At 37.4% G+C, this 20,769-nt stretch overlaps 2 protein-coding genes across 5 annotated transcripts; one reads left to right on the top strand and one right to left on the bottom strand.

Moving 5' to 3' along the window:
- The first annotated feature begins 3,318 nt into the window (after positions 1 to 3,318).
- On the top strand, positions 3,319 to 9,088 carry LOC105051998 (uncharacterized). Of its 4 annotated transcripts, none has more exons than XM_029266702.2 (9): positions 3,319 to 3,752; positions 3,831 to 3,929; positions 4,031 to 4,190; positions 4,432 to 4,611; positions 4,707 to 4,841; positions 5,752 to 5,834; positions 7,319 to 7,412; positions 7,518 to 7,617; positions 8,990 to 9,088. In XM_029266702.2, the coding sequence occupies exons 1-8, from the start codon at positions 3,451 to 3,453 to the stop codon at positions 7,599 to 7,601; spliced, it is 1,137 nt and encodes a 378-aa protein (XP_029122535.2). In that variant the 5' UTR covers positions 3,319 to 3,450; the 3' UTR covers positions 7,602 to 7,617; positions 8,990 to 9,088. The 4 variants fall into 4 exon arrangements, with proteins under 4 accessions (XP_029122535.2, XP_029122534.2, XP_073100058.1 ...); XM_029266701.2 differs by having other exon boundaries at positions 8,689 to 9,088; XM_073243957.1 differs by having other exon boundaries at positions 8,666 to 9,088.
- Positions 9,089 to 10,600: 1,512 nt separating this feature from the next.
- On the bottom strand, positions 10,601 to 19,032 carry LOC105052043 (uncharacterized). Its single transcript, XM_073243956.1, is given in 6 exon segments — positions 10,601 to 10,880; positions 11,271 to 12,304; positions 12,307 to 12,773; positions 15,932 to 17,486; positions 18,464 to 18,766; positions 18,769 to 19,032. Coding segments are annotated over 5 exon segments (3,330 nt in total). The 5' UTR covers positions 18,911 to 19,032; the 3' UTR covers positions 10,601 to 10,880; positions 11,271 to 11,441.
- Between the last annotated feature and the right edge of the window lie 1,737 nt (positions 19,033 to 20,769).

Raw genomic sequence — 20,769 nt, 5'->3', positions numbered from 1 at the left:
CAGCAGTTGATTCCCAACTTCTTGGAACAGTTGCCCTCCAAACAGATGGGGACGGTTCTGAGGTGGTTCCCAGCGGTTGGGAGAAGTTGTCCACCGCCTATGTATGCCCTGCTTGCTGGCTTGTAGAGGCAGGAGTGGATAAGTGTGGGATATTCGGAGAGACTGTGGGTGGATCTCTAATATCCAGTGTATAGTGGAAATTGGAATAAAGGAAATCTTTGATATTTTTCTTATGTGCCTTGATATCATGTTCCTTATGGGAGGGGAGTGCTGAGAGGCTGAACTAGACGTGGGTCTAGTGCCGCATAAGACTTGAATTCTTGCAAAAACTATGGACGAGAATCAGCCCTGTGACAGATGGCATGGAGTCCACGACATGATTCTTCTAAATTTGCATTGCTTTGAGCCATGAAATGAGAAACCTTTTAGAAAGGAATTTAAACAAGGTTACGAAAGATTTCTTCCAAAAATGGAGATTATTGCTTAGCAGTCTAAGTAAATTATTCTTGGGATAGACATGTATAGGCAAAAGATGAGAATAAGAGCTGCAATAAGAAGAGAGGAATTGGACTAATTGACAAGTCCTTCAAAATTTTCAACCATAAGAAAAAAAAGAGAGAGGAAAATTTCAATCTTATTGAAAGATGATTCAGATTGTACTGGTTCAAATGAATTGAGTTTTCTCATTTTTAATTAAAATCTTTGTCTCCAAAAAATTGCTCATCGAAATACCAATTTCTTAGCCACATATGCTTTTATTCCATGAACAAACTATCAAAACTAATATCAACTATCTAACTTTTCATGGTTGTTTAGGAGTGTTAATATTGATTTGGCATTGTTTAAAGATGGAAAAAATTAATTGAGATGCACAATAATGAGATTTTGTATATGAAATATTATAATGTGAGAAAATTATTTGAAAGTGGATCCTTGCACTACAATTAGCAATATAGATGATATACCAAGGTTCAACCCCATTTATTTTCTTTGGAATCCAGAATATATCTATGAATCTATATTCCTTTATAATTACTGATGATTAATTTGTAGACTAGACGATGAATCATTGAGCTACAAGCCATGAGTTTATATTATGGAGTTCTACCATACTCTACCAACTTCTCCGCCCCTTTTTATGTTAATACTTTTGATTATTTTTATTCTAAAATGTGAATAAAGCTTGCGTTCCAAAAAATTAGATGAAATAAAATATTATAAAAATATGATATGATGGATTTTATTAAAAATAATGATATTAAAGCAACAACGATAACTATTTAATTTAATTAAGTAATTAAACTATGTTTTGGTTAATTGTTTGAAGTAATATTGGTTTGAGAATAGGCATCACTTCAACAATTTGATCTTGGTTGGTTGAGAAGATATTGTTTGTCCATATATGAAAAACTTATTTTCTTATACATGTTATCTATATTCTTTGGTAGTGTGTGATGAGATACTTATCGAGCCATTGGGCTCACATCCTTTCTTTGATTTCTTTCAAAGAAATAGCATAAGTAATATCATTCAAGTTTCAAGGTTGTTCATGAGACGGAGTGATCATTAGACTTGAGCTCTAGTAGAATTTTAGACTACGATTATTGTCATTGAGATTTTGGAAATTGGATGATTCAATTTGATAGTTTATATCTTTGGATGCAGTAGCTAATATTGGAGGTTGCTGCCTTGAGATTAAGCTTAGTACACTAATTTTGTGCTTAAGGACTTGATTGCTTTAAGTTTAAGCCATAATCTATTTCATTGTTTAAAAATAGTGCTTGTGTTGTCTTTTTCTTAAATTGTAATATAGAATTTGAGGCCTTGCCTATTTCATTAGATCATGCCTTGTTGAGATATATGCCCATAGCATGTTGTACAGAAGGTTTTAGGGTATGACAAGAATGGTGTAAGAGTATAGGTTTGTAATCCTGTAGATAAGTACAGCCATCAATTAGATTAGTTAGATAAATAAAAATTTAGTGTAACAGAATGCAGGTGTATATTGTACTCTTCTTTCATTTAGAAGATTCGATGTGATCTTATGATTAGGTGGAGATTAGAACTTCAAAATAGGGTTAAGTGAAGATGTTACAATAGGATCCTACAAGATGGATGGATTACTTTAATAGTTTGGTTGGACTTGGTTGAGAAGATATTATTTGCCCATATATGAAAAACTTATTTTCTTATACATATTATTTCTCTCTGGATACATCCCTTTTTTTTTATTCTTTTTGAAGCAACATGATAAACAATGCCCCATGATAAACAATGCCATTGCAAGTTTTAGGATTGTTCATGAGATGGAGCCATCATTTTGCTAGAGTTCTTTAGAATTTTAGAATATGCTTGTTATCTTCAAGAATTAAGAAATTGAAGTGTGTGTGTGTGTGTGTGTATTTAATATGGATGTTAATATTGGAAGTTATGGTCTTCAGATTGAAGTTGGTACTCTCATTTTATACTCAAGGACTGGTTGCTTGGAGGTTTGCTATGTCACATACTCAGCTTGTATGGTTGGTTTGGAGCATGACAAAACTATCATCATATATTTGTCATTTGCTAATTATGAGAATGCTTCCATAGTATTTAGTCTCCATCGGGCTCACATGATATTTAACAGATGCTGGGGATCTGAGAAAAAGCTAAGTTATTTTCTCTTTTTTTTTTTTTAATAACTCCAAAAAGAGTAATAGAGGGGAAAAAAAAAGATACCGTTCACCATCATACGACGTGGCCTTGAGGACTATGGATTTTCGGGACCCTTTTTTGCTCATATAGGGACCCATAGAGCCTTCATCATTTGGGAGCTGCCACCTCAAAGATATTTCAGGGCCAACTTCGTTAGTAGCGTGATCGACAGAAGAAAGATGCTAGATTTGTGATCTATGGACCGAACTTCAGACTGGTGGCTGTTGACAGGAGTCATGTCTTCGAGACCACTATGCTGGGAGGGAAGCCGCAAATAATCTAGGTAGGATCCGTTTTGCAAAGCTAGGATCGGGAGCAAATCATCTCATCATAATAGAGGGAGACTCTGCCACTTTGATGAGGTGAATCCAAGAGTATGTGAGAGGGGATAAGCACTCATCCGCTCTTGTATAATATTTTGATATCATTGATTGGGATTAGTTCTTTTACCATCCTCTAATTTATCGAGAGATGAATAGTAACACTGACTTGATTGCTATTTTTGCTGTGGAGCATTCGGATGAGATGCGGCAGCTTTAAAATTATTTTAAAATATTTTATTTTTTAATATTTTTGAATATATTTATATTAGGATTTTATGAATATTCAGTTTTACAAAAGAAGAAGGAGGAGGGCTGTCTCACACAATTTGATGGAAACCCGGCCCCAATTGGATTGCGCCCATCGAGTGCTGTAAGGGGTGCTCAAGTGGTTCGGAGACGGCCGAAGGGCGACCCATCCAGCCACCGGCTCGCGATGCACCGTCTGTCTCACGCCCTGCGAAGCAAATGGAAGTCCTTCGTCGTCGCCATTCCTCTCTCGACCTCATACTCTCTCCGCCTTCACAAAGCTCGCAGCTTTCGATCGAGCGCAGCGTTGGACGCCCTCCAAGCCCACGCCCGAGTGGCCGGAGGAGGAGAAAACCCCAACTCCTACCTCGTCCTGTATAACTACCCCTCCTTCTCCGGCGCCTTCGCCGCTCTCTTCGCCCACCTCTACCTCTCCCGCCGCCTCCTTCCCTTCCTCGTCCTCCCCTTCTCCTCCGTCGAGCCTTTTCGGTATCTCTTCCCCCCTTCCTCATTACTTCTTTTCTTCTTTTGTTTCAGTGTCGATTAAGTTCAAACCTTTTTCTCTAGGGTAGAGGATTTCAATTTAGGAGGTGTGGATACATGCTATCTTCTCGATTTCATTGGCCCGAAGGGCTTTGCTATTGAGCTTTCTCGAATCATACCTCGGTAAAAATTCCTTCTTTTCCCCCTGAGCTTTAAGGTTCATGGCTATTGTTCGTTAGATAAATGTATATTTGAACTGATACTGAGAAGAATGGATGATTTAGGGTGATAGCATTTGACCACCGCAAGTCTACAATGGCAAGAATTTCGCAATTTCGAGAATGCCCGGAAAATCTCAAACTGCGCGTTGATACCAGCAAGTGCAGTGCTCGTACTGTCTATGAATTCTTCTCAGAGAAGCTCTCCGAAATGAATTCTTCGTCGGTTAGTAGAAAAGCTGAAATTTTTTGGGTTTTTTCTTTTTCTTTTTATACGTTGTCGTCTGGTGTAGCCCATAAAAAATAACAGCTTTAATGTAAATTAAGCTGCCATTTTGTTCTCACTGCGCTTTTCGCTATGCCATTTGCTATTTGAGATTGTTGGGATTAGCAAATAATTAAATGAGAGGTTTGCTGTGAATATAAGTTGCTTGTGATGACCAGGTGCGTTACATTGTTTGAATCAGGGCGATTCTGTGAGTCTATTGAATCAGGAAGATGAAGATCGTGTTGCAACAGTACTAAGGTATTTAGAGGATACAGATCTTCACCAGTGGGAATTGCCTGACATCAAGGCATTTAATATTGGAATCAAAGATGAGCGTGCAAAGTTGAATTGTGTTACCAATCCTCATGTTTTTAAACAGGTTGTATTGCTTCTGATGTCAACATTAATATATTATTATCTGTTGATTCATGATTTTTAATCTTAGTGGTGGATAAAATTATCCTCATGAAACAGCTTCTGGAAATTGATGCTGGTGATATGATTGCCAAGGGTTATTCCTATACTTGTGCCCGTCAAGATGCTGCAAATAAGTTGTTGGATAAGGCCTTCAAGATTCGGTTAGGGAGAGGTTTATATGGCGAATGCCTGGTGTGTTTCAGTCTTCTTTTGAAACCAGATCCTTAAGTGACCATGCATCTGTAGTTTGGAATTTCTGCTGTCTCATCATCTTATTGTTATAATAAAGTCTACTAGTAGCTTTCCACCATGTAATTCTCAAAATGCTTCCCTGTTTCTTTTGAGTTTCCAATCATATTGCCTGTTTTCATGTTTAAATATTGTGGATTGTGAGCAGTTTAACAATATATTGATCATAAAATATGCTTTCATGCTTGATTTCTAAAATAGCAAGCGAGCAACACCAGCATAAATATGTGGTTAGCTTTTTGAATCCTACTTCTTCCATACTTTCAGACTGTGAATGGATGTGTCATGTTGTAGGAGAGGTCACCAGATAAGCTTGCACACTTCATCCTTTTTGGGAGTACATGCTCATAGGAAATAAAGACAGGATAGTGCAGGACACATACCGCAAAGGAGCCATTGCTTTTTGCAAATGCTTGCATCTGAAACTTTCTGTGATGTGGTTGATAATAATGTTAGTGTCTGCTAAGCCTTTGGATATATATTTCTCCATGGCCATGCCAGTGGAACTTGTTTTCATCTCATATCTGATAATGATACAATTAATTTTGTCATAAGGAGCAAAACTGGGATTAAAAAACACTCACATGGATTACTTGTTCACGGAGCATGTGTTTGCAGACTTACCTGTTCTATCTTTTTTCTGAACTTTCTTAGCTTCATAAACTTATCGTTTCTGATGGATTCAAATGTGCAAATTAGATGTCATTCCTAAGTTCACAAGTTATGGTTAAATTTAAACATTATCATCTTCGCATGGAATTCAGTATTGCTGCAGAAGTGCATCTTATGGTGTTCCAGAACTTTTTCACTATCATCTTATGACTCTGTCCAACTTCCATCTTGCTGTTGTTAGGCAATCAGGGATGATGGCAATTCAGATTTGAGCCATGAAATTGGTGTCGAACTCAGTAGAAGGAGTAAGGCAGCTGGTTTAAGGTATAAATTCTATCTGTTAGTTAAGTATATCTTGCTTCCTTCGAAGGAGCATATTCCATGTTTCCTTCATTTTGTAATGCTTTTGAGCCTTTAATAGATACATTTGTGGCTTAAGCAGTCTAGATGTGTGCTAAACTCTGCCAAAAGGATATTTTGGTACTTCTTCACAAGTACAATTGTTTTGATTGCATAGGACTTCTAAAATTCATGTAGTAAAAAAGTTCTAATAATTAAAAGCTAGCTACTGTATAAGAAATGAATGTGATGACTATTTGGAACATGCTAAAGAAATATAGTATTAGTTGAAATATAGTATTAGTTAACCCTTAGGGTCCATTTGGTTGGGGGTAATTTAATATGGAAAAATAAATTTCATATCAAATTACCATGTTTGGTATGAAAAGTAGAAAAGAAAGATGGCAAAAAAATTGTTGGGCCTTATGTTTATTTTTCGGAGAGAGAAGGTAAAACAAATATCATGAGGGGGTTGGTATTTGGTAAATTTTCGAGTTGTGGTAATCCATACTTGACAAAAATATCCTCAATAAAGCTGCACATGTAATCATTAAATTTGTTCTAATGGCTTTCCAAATGCATTCAATAAAGAGCAATTTTGCAAAAAAAATTAAGATGGTGACGGCATTATGTAAAGGGCTATGTGATTATAGTCATTATATAAAAATTAATTGGACATGACAATGCTATCTTAATATTAAAAAATTATTTTATATTCAAGGGTATATTTGTAAATTTGGCTATATTCGTATATAATTTACCTCGAATCAAATGTAGTAATCTTTTTTCAGTTTCATTTTCTAGAGTAATTTTTTCACCAACAAATATAGTAAAAGTTATTTTCTTCCGCAATCATATTTTCAGATAAATGATTTTCAGGAATTGTCAGATTATCCTGTAATTTGACATACCCCAACCAAACAGGCCTTTAACTGAAAAACTATTAGACTGCCATGAAAAGCCACCATTGTTGTGCCAAGCTTTGTTCTGTTTCATTTTTATTTTCATTTTTTCTCCTTTTTTCGGGGGGGTGGGATAGGAGTTAGAAAAGGTCCATATACAATGGGCTAGGTAAAGGGGGGCTTCCTTGCCCTCTAGATACTCTTAACCCTGCAAACCCTGATGAAGGCAGGATTTTTTAGGGCTCTTGGTACAACCATCAGTGGCTTTATCAGGTTGGTTGGCTGTCACCTTCAAGTTATGCTTTTGTACTTATATCAGTGAGTCCACAATCCCGAATTTTTCTTCTGTCAAATCCTGTACAGACATCTAAACCCAATCCATTTAGCTCTGTCAATGAACTATTGCTTTCCTGGTGGCACTGATGCCCTAACTAGACATGGAATGTCAAATCTTTAGCTATAATAATTTATGTACAGACAAGTATATGAGAAATCATACTACCTTGAGTTCTGTGATTACTCAGTGGTTGCTGGCGTTATCTAAGAAATACTCATTGTCCCTATCAGGCCCATAGGAGCAGTTGTGTTCATGCAACGGAGTAATCTAAAAATGTGCTTGAGGAGCACAGACAAATCCACTGACACCTCAGAGATTGCCAAGGTATGTATATCTATGCTGCCATTATTGGTTAAAATTTACCACTTCATTTATCTTCATCAGGTTCGGCTTCTAAGCCAATTTTTTAACTTCATATACACATGAAAGGCATATGGAGGAGGAGGAAGCCATGGTTCGAGCTCCTTTATAATAAGAATGGATGAGTACAACCACTGGACTTCTGTAGTTTGAAGATAAATTTGTATAGGTAAAAATCAAATCCTTGTTCTGCTTAACTGCTTCACTGAGGTGACTCATGCTAGTGGTACAGTTGTGGTTTTAGATCTTAAAAGTAAATGCTGGTAGAAAGTTGGTTCATGCTGCATATGTGTGTCTCCATTTTACAACTGATAATCCAGTGTTCTGAAGCTTTTATGCAGAATATAAAAGTTCTCTATGTGGTGTGGTTACTTTTTGAGACTTCCTTGTGCGTTAACTTAAGCCTCTTTCCACATGTAAATGTCCAGTGCTAAAAGAGCAGATAACTTATAAATATTTTAGCACTAAGATTCAGAATCAACAGGGAGGGTCTACAAGTACATGATAGATTACTTTTTGTTTAACTGAAAAGAAAACCAGTCAAAAAAAATCATCAATCCATTAAAGAACAAAAATTAAAGGTATAAAGTCCTGTATCAAATCATCAATCCATTAAAGAACAAAAATTAAAGGTATAAAGTCCTGTATCACTGTATTTTTTACTGCAGTACTTATAGAGCATTTCTAGGTCAGAGTAGGTTTGACTTAACTTCAATCTAACCCTACCTTCCGTAGCTGAGATTTTATTGGACCAAACCTGACATGAGTCCAGCAAATCCTTGCTTAACTCTGCAATTGTTTGGTTTAGCAGGCTCAGCTTCCTAAGGTGCAGTTTTTGCAGTACGTGTAAAAGGATATTATAAGCCACATGCTCTTAAAGAAAATATTCTTACTTTTGTGCTTTAGTTACAAATTTACGACTAGATCTTGATCAATCAATAGGAGATGGTCTACTTTGTTGGCATGACAAGGATGCAAAAGATTAATGCCCTCACTTAATTCAAAGTCAAGTTCCAAATTTATTGTCAACCATTTTCCTTATAAAGCCTTTAATGACACTCTTATATCTACACAAATGTTTTACAGTTAGCAACTGAAATGTGTTATATATTTTTCCTAGCAAATTGGTAAGCAACATTATGTGTATGTGTCCTTATTTCATTAGTCCCAAAATGTATATTTAATATTTATAGTTGCTTTTGTGGCTTACAACAAAGCTTAACGAGGGGTACCATTTAAGCTGTATTGTAATAGTGAAGCCTGGAAGAAATCATTACCAGTGATGCTAAGATGTCTATATGAGGAAATTTACAAGCAAAAAAAGGAGAACCGAAAATGTTGGCAGGAAGGACATTCACCTACATGCTTCCCTTCAGCTTGAGGTTGTTGGACAAGTGTAGTGTTTATCACAGCTGTCATGCACGAGTCCTGAGCTTACTTCTCCATGCTTTGCAAAGATTTAAATTATGCTCAATTAGTGCAACTATGATCTGATGATCTGAAGAGCCCGGCATCTCTTCCATGTTTTCTTATGATATTAGAAATTGATGGAGTACAACAGTTCCAATTGCTATGGAAGGATGAAGTTCATTTTACCGGTAACAGGATTTCAAATGGATGGAATAATTGTTAGTAAGTGTTTAGGATCAATCGAGTTATATTTTCTGAAGCAACCAGTTGAAAATTAAACTTACAGCCCTTTGCACGGAAGAACTTGGTGTTCTGGTGTTTGCCAAGCTTTCTGAAGATTTACATTGGCTCCAGTGAACCCCAGGCCATGAAATCGATCGATCTCTGCTTCTCATTGTAGGCATATCAGTCTGAAGCTGTTCCATTGATCATTAGGTCTGTTCAACATACTGTACCAACACAAACTGATGAACCATTGGGTGAAGTGGAGTGTCTACAGTCATTCAAATGGATTTTCAGCAAAGGTGAACTCAAGACAGCGGAACAGGCCAAGGAGAAAGGTGCGTCGGCCGACAAGGTTTTAGAATCTCCATGTCTGATATCCCACTAACAGAATCCAGACTGCTGAGTCAAGCGATAATTAAAGAGTATGCCAGCTTTAGTTTGTGGGGCTTGCTGGGTGGAAGGTAACCAAGGACTGCGGGAGCTGCAAGTGATTGATTTGGTGTAGGACTTGTTCGCAGTATATGCTGCTGTAACCATCACACACGGCAAGTTATCATAGCTCAGGTTTGGAAACTTCTGCGATGATTCATCGTTGTAATCACTAACAGATGAAACCCTAAGTTTTCACAAAGGATGTTTCATATGAAGCAAATGAACCTTATAGTGTGTATGCTTTTTGTGTTTTGAGGATTATTGATGTAAATCATTGCTTTTATTGGATTTTTAATGCATGTAAAAATTGTGGAGCAGATCAAGTTGTCTATTTCCCTGTTGATCCTGGAATCCCGAGTCATTGAAATACGAGGACGGGAGGATCTGGATACTAATGTCCGTCAGGTCCATGTTAGCTATGCTGCAAAGTGAACTGAATCCTAGATTTGACTCTTCAGAAAATGGGATTTCAATATTGGTAACTTGGGAATTATCAATACGTACAGTTGCTGTTTCGGTGATTCAGACTTTCCTTACAGGGCTCGTCATTTCAATGGATCACTTTTATTCAAGGCACTGTCTTGATAGGGTAGTCACCATATCCGTATTCTTAGCTTTCTTACTCTTGGCAGCCAGTTGATTGGCTGCTTTTTGGCCGCTTAGATCCATCATGCTGTGCAGCAGAACTTGCTCAGTTGGGAACTAAGTTGGATGACCAGCCTTAGAATGTCTGAATTGCGTATTCATCAAAAAATGAATACCAGCTGCTCTGGGAGATAGATAAGATGGATTTTAGTTTGGAAAAAGTTCCATCGCTACATTGCCATCACAGCTATATCAAACTATTTTCCACAAATAGGTGTATTCAAAGAAAGGTTTGGTGACCCAAACGCCGCAGCCATACAGGTTCATTTAGAATGATAGAGGAGCCGGTTATTTTTCAAGTAATGAAGAAGTGAAACAATGTATACCATCAAAACCTTTTTTCTTTTTTCTGAGGAAAAAAAAAATCATGTCACTGCTTGAAGGCATTGCAAAAAGCTGCAGATCATGTCCGGGTCTACTGGCTTGTCTGAGAGAATATGAATAAAAAACAATGATAATGCCACCTGCTCAACATTACGACAGCAGTCCACAAAATTATCATATCTCAAGACTTAGCAGTAAGCCATTACCAGAGAGTACAGGTTGAGCTCAGATACAATGAATACTTCTAAATCTATAATGCCATTGTTTACTTTCCATTGTGCTTTTTCATTCTGAAATAATTTAATCGGAATCAAGGTTTGAATAAAAAGAAGAAAGAAATCTCATCTGTCCAGACAAAAGAGCCTTGCTGGTGAACATAATTGCCAGTAAATGCTCCTGAAAAAAAAAAAAAAAACAATATTCATTATCCATTTTGTGAATAAATTTCCGCATGCATATAAATAGCCTAAGTGATTCTATCAAGTCAGTTATCTGCCACCATATCCCAAAAGTTTCCGGATATGTTTCATGTATTGGAAACTATGCCACCTCGTGGCAGTCAATGCACAGCCATGGTAAGTTTTCTGACTCCAGAGCTCCAAAAACTTACCACCACAGTACAAAGCCTCAAAGGAGGTTGATCCGAAAAGATAGGGACAAACCATCAAACTTGGACTTCCCTTATCAAAATTATTCTGAAAGATCCTTGCCTTTCTTGCTTAACATGCTCAATTTTCTTGTAAGACATCATGAGCTGTCAAAACTAAACCTTACAAACACACTCACCATCGCATCACCATCATCATTGCATACCAAGTGATATATAAGAATCGGACCTTCCTGGTGGATTGGGGTTCAGCTCAAGTCCTGTCAGTAAATTATCATCTACTCAAATCAAAACTTGGGATCAAATAACGAGTAGATATTGAATTCATTGAAACAAATAGCTGAGATTCATTAACTCTGCAACCTTGAGTCTCCTGCTTTTCTGAGACTACCCAAAATGCTTTTCACCAACTTTTCCTTCTCATCATCTCTAGACTCTGAAACAAAAGAATAGCGTTTTGCGGGCCTCACCTTTAGTTGTGAGTCCGTAGGCTTAAGATCTACATGGTTATCAGCATTGCTTCTAGAACAATCCACAAGCCCATCAACAGCCTGAGCTTGTTCCTTCTCACCAGCTTCCTTACTACTGTACCATGAATCAAGAATCTGGAGAAGAGAGCTCTCTTCGTCACTTTTTCTGCTCTTTCCCTCCGATTCATCAAAATGCCTAGGAGTATCATCCTCAGTATCAGTAAATTCTTCATCTGAAAGAGAAGCTTCATCAAAGCTCACCTGTTTATCCATTTCTTCCATAAGGTTACTACCCTCATGGATTACTGTATCAGATACAGGTCCCAACTCCTCCCAGATGTGCTCTTCACCATATTTGCCTTCATTTTCTTTGCTAATAACCTTCCCTTTGTCACCCTCCAAACTATCAAAAGGTGTTCCGCTAATTGCCCGCTTCTCCAAGCTGGAATCTGACAACTTGTCTGCAGGAAAGATATACGGGGATTCTATCCTCACCCCTGGCATTATCTGTAACAATGATACAAACTTTGGGTAGCCAAGCATTTGATAATCTAGAACATAACCGTACCTCTGAATGAAAGTTGGTCTGACAATGCTCATGTTAAAGCCATCAGGATATTCCTCCAAAAGCTCCTTCAGTAATCTGTGGCAATCAGATAATACTTCTTCTCGGCTGGGAGGCCTCTTCTTTTTTTCTTGGTTGGAAACATTATCAGCTGAGCAAGCTGCAATGAGGCTTCGTAAGTTGAATAACCATAAGAAGAACAAAAAAGCTTCCTATCAAATGTGCTCTCAAAAAGCTTTTTAAAATCCTCAGGTTCAACACCTTCTGTAGCATTAAAGGTTTTCTGAAACCAAGCTTTCAGCTCAGAAAAATTTTGTGGCTGCTTAGAATCTACACTTTCGTTATATGAACTTCCAAGAGGCCTAGATATCTGCTCTTGTTTTTCCTGCTCTGGTAGGCTCTGCAGGCTGGACTGTGACGTTCTACCTGAAAAGATAGAACTTAAACCATTGGAACCATGTGCATGAGATGGAACACACCTTCTTTCATCTGGGAATGTAACTTTGAAAGGAAATGTCTGTGAAGCAGATTCTTCCACCCATTTTTTATCTGAAATTAACAAATCTACTAACTGAAGGAGATGGTTGTCTTTAAGATCCTTGAGAACCCAAGGGCCTTCCTTTTGGAGGTTCCGCACCAATTGTCCCCTGCAGAAAAACCAAAATGAAGTAAAGTGTGATCAAGACTAGTTTAGTTCAGAACTTCATATTGCCAGGGCACAAGAAGGAAGACATGACAAGCATTTGAATAATAACAGTGCTTGTATTCCAGAACTTAAAGTTATATGACTCTACCAAACAGAGATGGCGGGCAGCAGTTTTGCAAACTCAACAAACCTAAAATGGGAATGAGCATAAAATTCCTTTATCATTGGAAACAGTTTGCCTCACCACCAGTGATAATACCGACTAGTAAAAGGTGATGAGAGTAGCTCCCATGTCTGTGTTTGATGTTGGACCCCCACGTAATGCACTCATTACTGCAATATGCCGGGGCTGACATCCAACAAGCATGTCGCACCCATCACCCTTTAGACAAATTGTACTAGCCACTGGTGGCAAGCTGCACCCGTACCCTTCAGAAGTGTATCAAAGTGCCCAAATAGAATTTTTTTCAGCCTTGCACTTATTCATTTATGGTTATTAGACAATTGCTAAACAGAAACATAACTGTCTTCAACATGTCGATACACCAATTTTATGATTTAGCACATGGGAGTTACAACATCAAACAGCACAATCACTCTTTGTACAACTGGAAGGAGTAGTAACTAAGTCTTTATCACCAAAGATAATTCTTCTGAATGACAGTATTCCAGCATTATGGCAAAGATAATTCTTCTGAATGACAGTACTCCAGCATTATGCTGTGTACTTTCTTCAGCTAGACAAAGACATACATTTATCACACCATAGGAGGAAGACACCTAAATTCCAGAAAATTTTCAAATTGGATCCCCTAAGATAAGACAATATATTAAATGCATAACTTTATTCTCTAATCAGTAATTTGAAGCATGCAGAACTTATATTTCAGCAACTCAGCTCCATCACTAAAAAACAAAATCACATCAAAAACTAACTATCGATTTTACATCAGGGGGGTCCTGAACTAGTAAAAACAACCACAGACAATTGCCTCTGGCTTTATTTTCTATTGATTTTACAAATAAGAAGAGTCTTCCGTTTAATAAAACATGACTTAAAGGCAAGCCCGAAACCACCAAACATGGTAAGTTTGGTAATCAAGAAACTAAACAAGAGGGCATGCCACCTTGACTTCAATAGACTACTGTATTTGAGAATTTCTGGCTCAATTTTTAACCAAATCTCTCAAAAGTGGCTTCTTGGTGTCTCACCAACAAGAACCTTCAATGGAAGAAAAAAAATCTGAATAGCTAAATTATCAAAACTGAAAACATCCCCTCTATTCATTGGGGCCCTTCCTTGCTAACCAAGCATTTGATTGCTTGGACTAAGTGACTTAAAAGTCAAAAAAACTTTACCTTCACTAGCAGACAACCATCAATAATGTCTTGCCAAATTCAACACCTTATGGAGCTGCATACAAAAACATACCTAAACCACTTAAAATCACAAGTTTAATGAGTACAGGACACTCTCAACTAAACCTATGACTAAAATAAGATCTGTAATCATTGCTAATTAGTAAAGTAGAACTCCATATCCTCACCAATATATTTTTCAAACTAAAGTAATCTCAATTTCCAGTACTATTGATCCCAGATCACTTGAACTCTAATCAACAGTTCTTGTTGTAGAAACTACTAAAGAGAAACAAATGGCCTGAATGGACTAGACTTATCGCAAAACAAGTTGTTCCTATTTAAAATAGGAACCCTCCCCTCAACTGCTCCAAAAGTCTTATAAACTATTCACTGTATAATTCCTCTAAAGTAGCAAATCATTCTCATAGGCCCTTCTATTTAATTTGTAACCAATAAAAAAAAAATGGCTGCTCTATACTTGACTTAGACACTTGTCTGGTACAAAATAATTTCTATGATTTCTTTTGACCCCATCCATCTATCAACTGGTCCCATAATTGTGGTATACCATAAAATGGGAAGCATGTGTCCCTGAAGATTTATAGGCCAACTTGTAAATTATCCATTGGAACTACTAAGCATGCAAATGTCTATTACATATATAATAGGCTAGGTTAGTGTACAATATTTGGAAACACATTTTTGACAAGAAAAATAATGAAGATGCAAAATATTCACACCTGTTTTATGGGAAAGCCACATACCATTTCCTAATCCTTTTTTTGTAGTTCCATATGTAAGAATCTAAAGAAATTTAGAAAGCCTCTATAGCGGAGAGGGAAAAGGCAATTCCTGTGAAGTGGAGGGAGTCTTTTTGTTTGGTTAGAGTTTGAAAGGAAAAAAAATTCTTTCCATGGGAAGACACTTCCCATGTTTCATAGAAGTGAAAACCCATAAGGGAGATGGATTTTGGGACTTTCCATGGAATGAGAATTGATGACCTTTTTCTTTCCAAAACTATCCTTTTAAGATCCACGGCTGAAATTCTGCAAAATATCAATAGATGGTTAAGATAAAATACTGAATAGTGATATATTCCTAATATTTATATTACTATAAATATTCTATTATATTAATAAAAATATTATAATATTTATAATATATTAATATTATTGTAATATTTATACTAATATGATATTTATAATAATATAATATTATATTGAATATTATATTTATATCTATATTAATAAATTTATTATATAAAATATTAATATTATATTAATATAATATTAATACATATATATTAGTATGATATTAATATAATAAATTATTATGATTTAATATTATATTATAATATATTAATATTATATTTATATTAATATAAATATAATATATATTTATATAAAGTTTGAGAGTAAAAATGTATGATCTTGTATCTATTAAGGATATAATAGATATTTTACATAGTTTTTCCAAAAAAATGGATGCTCAATTAAACATAAACCAATCTGCAATAAACTACTTTCTCATTGTCAACCAAACATGCCAAAATCATATTCCCAGAAAGTAACTTTCCGATAAACTTCCTTCCTGAAAAGTTACTTCATGTGAAGAAAAATTCTTCCCGCGAACCAAATGAGCCCAAAATGAAAAGCTTATCTAATAGTGAAAACGTTGATAACCTCAAATAAAATTAATAAGCAAAAAGAAAATGGTGAGTTTGTTGACATCAGCATTTCCAAACAACAATGAATAAAATGGAAATGGGTGAATTGCTGGTATGAACATTCAGTTTACCTTGTTCTCGATTTTAAGATAATATCAGACCCTTTGGGAGCAAGCAAAAATGATTTCAGAGCATCCCAAAAGTAAGCTTTTGAAAATAAATCATGAGCTTCAGGCAGACAACTAGCATCGGTCAATGTTTTAACAGATTCACCTTGTACATTCCTCTCTTCATTATCAAGGACCTCTCTAATAGATGCAACACTATCCTCTTGACCTTTGGCACCATATTTCCATGATCTCCACCAGCTTGCCATCCGACTAAAGAAACCCATTCTCATGTCCGCTGCACCAATATGCTCTTCCAATGGTTCAACAGTTTTGTCCATTGGAAGCGACTTACTTGCATCTGAAGAACTCAATCCACAACCCACCAGACCAGAAGGATCGTCCCTTGGCCTTGCAGCTTTCTTCTCTTCAGATTTTGCTTTCTCAGAGTGTTTGCAACTGCACACACTTGCTCCATCTTCATTAGAATCCTCACAAGTAGCAGAATCTGGCCTGCGGATGGTACCATTTTTGTCCTTTGAATGGCCACCTCTAGAGCCACTCAAGGTCTTCCAAATCCTTCTAAAAAGTCCCTCTTCAACTAGAGCTTCATTTTGTCGCTGGGATGTGAAAGCACCAACAAAGGTGTCCACGTCTGTCCCTTCAGAAGAAGGAGATGGTTCTGCCTTGGGAGGCTCGGACCCAATAGAGGTTTTCCAAAGCCTTTCAAATCTCCCTTCAACTACACCCTCATGTCCCCGTGGGACAGTTGAAGTACCTATGCTACCATTGGCATCAGTCTCTTTCTGACTGGGAGAAGGCTCTGATATAGTAGTTGGAGGAGCCACTTCTGATGTTTTTCCATTCTGACTGATGGCACAACCCTTCCCACCACTAATTTCAATATCTTTGGCAAGCTTAGGACAGGGTTCAACCGATTCAGTTACACTTCTGTGGATACCAATCGCCAGCGGTTGATTTTCCCCTGGTGGAGGAGGTTTGAACCTCACAACATTTGGCATAGAACAAAGAAGGTGCGAGAACTTCTTATACCCAAAAAAGTCCTTATCAATGGTTATGTTGTTTCTTTTGAGCTCGGCGCGAAGGTCGGAAAGATTTATCCCTTCAGGGTACCAGCATAATACCTGACGGATCCCATTCACTACTGCCTTGGGAATTGGGCGAGCCTTGGCCTCAGAAATTGATTCCATATATTCATCAGGTTGTGAATTGGCTGCTTGCTCCATACCTGAGAAGGGGTCATCAAGAACCCCTTTGTAGTGCCCATACCAAGACCCATATAAACCATCAGGTGGATGGTTAAAATGCTTTACAGAGATATTCTCTCCCCTAACCAAAGCAGACCATGGCCACATGATGGTTGCAGCACTGCAGAGGACACCTGGAGCAGTGTCAGTGCTAGCAAGGACTATGTTATAGTTGCTCATCCTTAAGCGGTGCAGAATGTTTGCAAAATCCCTGTCCCCCGATATTAGGAAGAAGTGGACAGGCGGAGGGTTTTGTGACACCCAATAGACAAGATCAGCCATGAAAGACCTGTCGGAGCTGTTTTTCCCACCTGCAATAGAGCAGCACATGAGATGTTTTAGAAGTTGGGGGACACATCTAGCAAAGGTATACAGAAAGTAAATCTGAAATAAGTTATTTTCCATCATTTCCTTATCTAACCATGTAACTAAATTACTGCCAAGGAAAAGTTTGTGTTAAAAGGTGTTTTTTAAATCATTGGTTGAGTATGCCTAGTTATCCTAATGAATCACCGATCTTGTCAAAGCATCAATCTGCCTCTTCAAGTATGTGAATGATTCACATGCCTCTTCAAGTATGTGAATGATTCAAATGCTCACAGTGGTAAATGATGTCAGTAAAGATAATAGGCCAACCATAATTAAATGATACCTTCTAGGCAAATCAAGCATCAATCTGCCTCTTCAAGTATGTGAATGATTCACATGCCTCTTCAAGTATGTGAATGATTCAAATGCTCACAGTGGTAAATGATGTCAGTAAAGATAATAGGCCAACCATAATTAAATGATACCTTCTAGGCAAATTCTTCAAATCATTCGGAGGAAGCTTTGCTTGTGCAATGCAAGTCCGAATTGTAAAAGTTAAATTACAGCTATATTCTTAAAAAAAACATAATAATAAAATAAACAAGCCCTTTATCCAGTCATCTTTAATGGAAAAAAAATTGATTCAGATAATAGCAATCAATAAATAAAAGATGGAAACAGAAAATAAAAGAAAAAAATTACCAATAATTGACATTGTAGAATGATTTTTTTCCCCGAGTAACATGTTTATGCTTCAATTGCTCATTTAAAGACTGGTTTTTTTTTCTTAACCCAAAAAAAAAAGACTGAATTTTCTTTCCTCACCAAAAAAAAAAAAATTGTCTTCTTAGCACCGTGAATTGAAACATTTGCAGTATGAATGATAAATGAGAACATTTCAAAATATAACTACGGCTAAGCCCAAAAAAAGGAAAACTAGAAAATGAAAGAGAGAAAAGGGAAGGAGACGAGCACCGACTACGGGGCACATGGTTAAGGCAAACGCCAGTGGAGGTGAGCGCCTCCTGAGTGGCTCGAGAGAGCTGAACCACATCCCCGAAGGCGGTGATGGTGACCGGCCCTTTTATGCCGGTCGACCGGAGGGCCGACGTTATCCGACTCGCCACACGAAATACGTTCACGCCCACCGGGATGTTGCAGTTCTCGAAGTCCCACCATACGGAGACCTTCACGTTCCTGCTCTCCCCCTCGTGATGCCGCCTGGAGGAAGACGAAGAAGAACTGAACGGATGAGAAGAAGAAGAAGGGGAAGGAGGAGATGAGGCAAGGATTCGGTTAGCCGCTGGTGGTTCTCCTCGCCGGCAACGGAATGGAGGAAGATGAGAGAGAAGCGGTAGGAACGGAGAGGGAGTGGAGAAGGAGGGGGGAAATGGATGAAGAGGACCCGAGGAATTAGGGTTTTCATTGGGGGCAGGGGAGGAGAAGGGTTGGGGTTTGGGGCGAGCGTTTTGAGGGTTTCGCAGAGGCTTGCGCCCGCGTGGGAGCGCACGGGAGAGGGAAAGGGAGAGGGAGAGGCTTGTTAAACCCTCGCGGAGGCTTAAACCCTGGGGTTCCGGCCTGGATCACGCGAGGAGGATACGTGCGTTCTGAGAGCTCTGGTTCAGATCCAAATAGATTGGGCGAGTCCATTGGGTCAGTGGGCTCTCCTTGGTGGGAGGGACGGGTGGCGCGCTTGGATTTTAATTAGACTAGACTAGATGGAATAAAGCGTAGCTTCAAACACAAATGGAAAGTTTCCATCTTGCATAAGATAACTTTCTCCATGGCCACTTCTGTAGGATATCTACTTTCCTCCATAAATCTTTTATATTTTGGACTTGTTAATGTTAGCTATATTATAGAGAGACTAGCTTGCTGATCGACTCTTCAAATCAGTATTTTGGATGATAGGGCAATATCTTGGTTTTTTTAGGTGCTTGCTTCTTCATCTTGTCAATATTTATAATGGTTCAGTTTTGTTTCCAAGCTTGTGAATAATATCACTTAGGCTTTGCTTTTGTTAGCACTTAGCACAAGGGAATAAGACAAATATAGTAAAATAATTATCTTTCAACTTTTGAAACTCATAGAAAATAATAACAAAAAAGTATCTAACACAAGAACAATTTGTAGATTAGGAGTGTATAGAGAATCTTGATGATAAATCTTTGAGAAGTTATTGATGCATGAAGGTCACAGACATTTTTACTGCTTCTGCGGTTTTCTTTTGAATTTATTATGTTCAACTCAATTCATGACCTTCAAAACAGGTAAAGAAAAGAAACCACGTAGGAGCAGTCCTTCTTCTAGAAACAAGCCATATAACTTAGATAAAATTTAATCAAATTGCTTGCCTTCTACTTCATCCAGCATAATTCCATTTAAACCATTTTGATCGATGTGCATCTAATTAGGTTGGCTGGACCCACAACGTCTAGCTTATATACCAACATGGCTTCGGATTATCTGCAATACATGTATTAGAATTTAGGCCAATCCATTTAATGTTTGATTGATTTTTGACTGGGTCAAATTATGTGTTATTTTTCTTCTTGCATATGAGCACTGGAAAAGAAAACCACACGTGATGTTGTTCAAATTACATATGAACATTGGAAGAGAAAACCACGTGTGATGCCGTTCAAACTAGTCTTTTTTCATGCGTCTTCGCTTGGCACTAACTTTAAAGGTTGAGCCCTAAATGGTAGAAGATTCGACGAAAGCCACTATCAAGCACGTCACGTACTAAGATTGCATCGCATCAAGTACATTAAAAAGCGACTTCAGAATATCCTCTTGCGTTCTCTAATAGATTGGAATTGACATACCTTTTTTCTTGTATAATTATCTCCGATCCATCCCCCTGGCCAACATGTGATGACCCGCTCTCGTTGTGGGCGCAGCTTGGAGACTTTCTTTACCTACATTATTCCATGGGCTAGAAGCTATTCACATGGAAACCTAATGTGATTACGAGTAAGAGCGAGTGTGGGCAGCACTCATCCTCATCGAGGGCATACTGCCGTGAGACATAGGATGTCACGTCTCAAATTCGAAATATAATACAATCATGTTATTGAGAGATAGAATCCACGATAACACAAAGTTAATCTATCATAATCATCTAAAATTCATTAAATAAAAAAATTAATTTCATTATTCATCAAATAATTAAACTAATATTAATTCAAAGCATCTAATCCAAAATCAAATACAAATTCATATCTCAAAATAATTATTTACTATAAATTTATGATCATCATATAATTAAACTTCATCTACAAA

The sequence above is a fragment of the Elaeis guineensis genome, chromosome 9, assembly GCF_000442705.2.
Source record: "Elaeis guineensis isolate ETL-2024a chromosome 9, EG11, whole genome shotgun sequence".
In the NCBI taxonomy this organism is placed as follows: domain Eukaryota; kingdom Viridiplantae; phylum Streptophyta; class Magnoliopsida; order Arecales; family Arecaceae; genus Elaeis; species Elaeis guineensis.
This window is presented reverse-complemented; position numbering and strand designations above follow the sequence as displayed.

Excerpts from the sequence above, each read along its gene's own strand:
- LOC105051998 (XM_029266702.2), top strand. The coding sequence starts at position 3,451 with ATGCACCGTCTGTCTCACGCCCTGCGAAGCAAATGGAAGTCCTTCGTC. Across the intron at positions 4,191-4,431 it reads CCGAAATGAATTCTTCGTCG|GGCGATTCTGTGAGTCTATT; the intron begins GTTAGTAGAAAA and ends TGTTTGAATCAG. Across the intron at positions 7,413-7,517 it reads ACACCTCAGAGATTGCCAAG|GCATATGGAGGAGGAGGAAG; the intron begins GTATGTATATCT and ends TACACATGAAAG.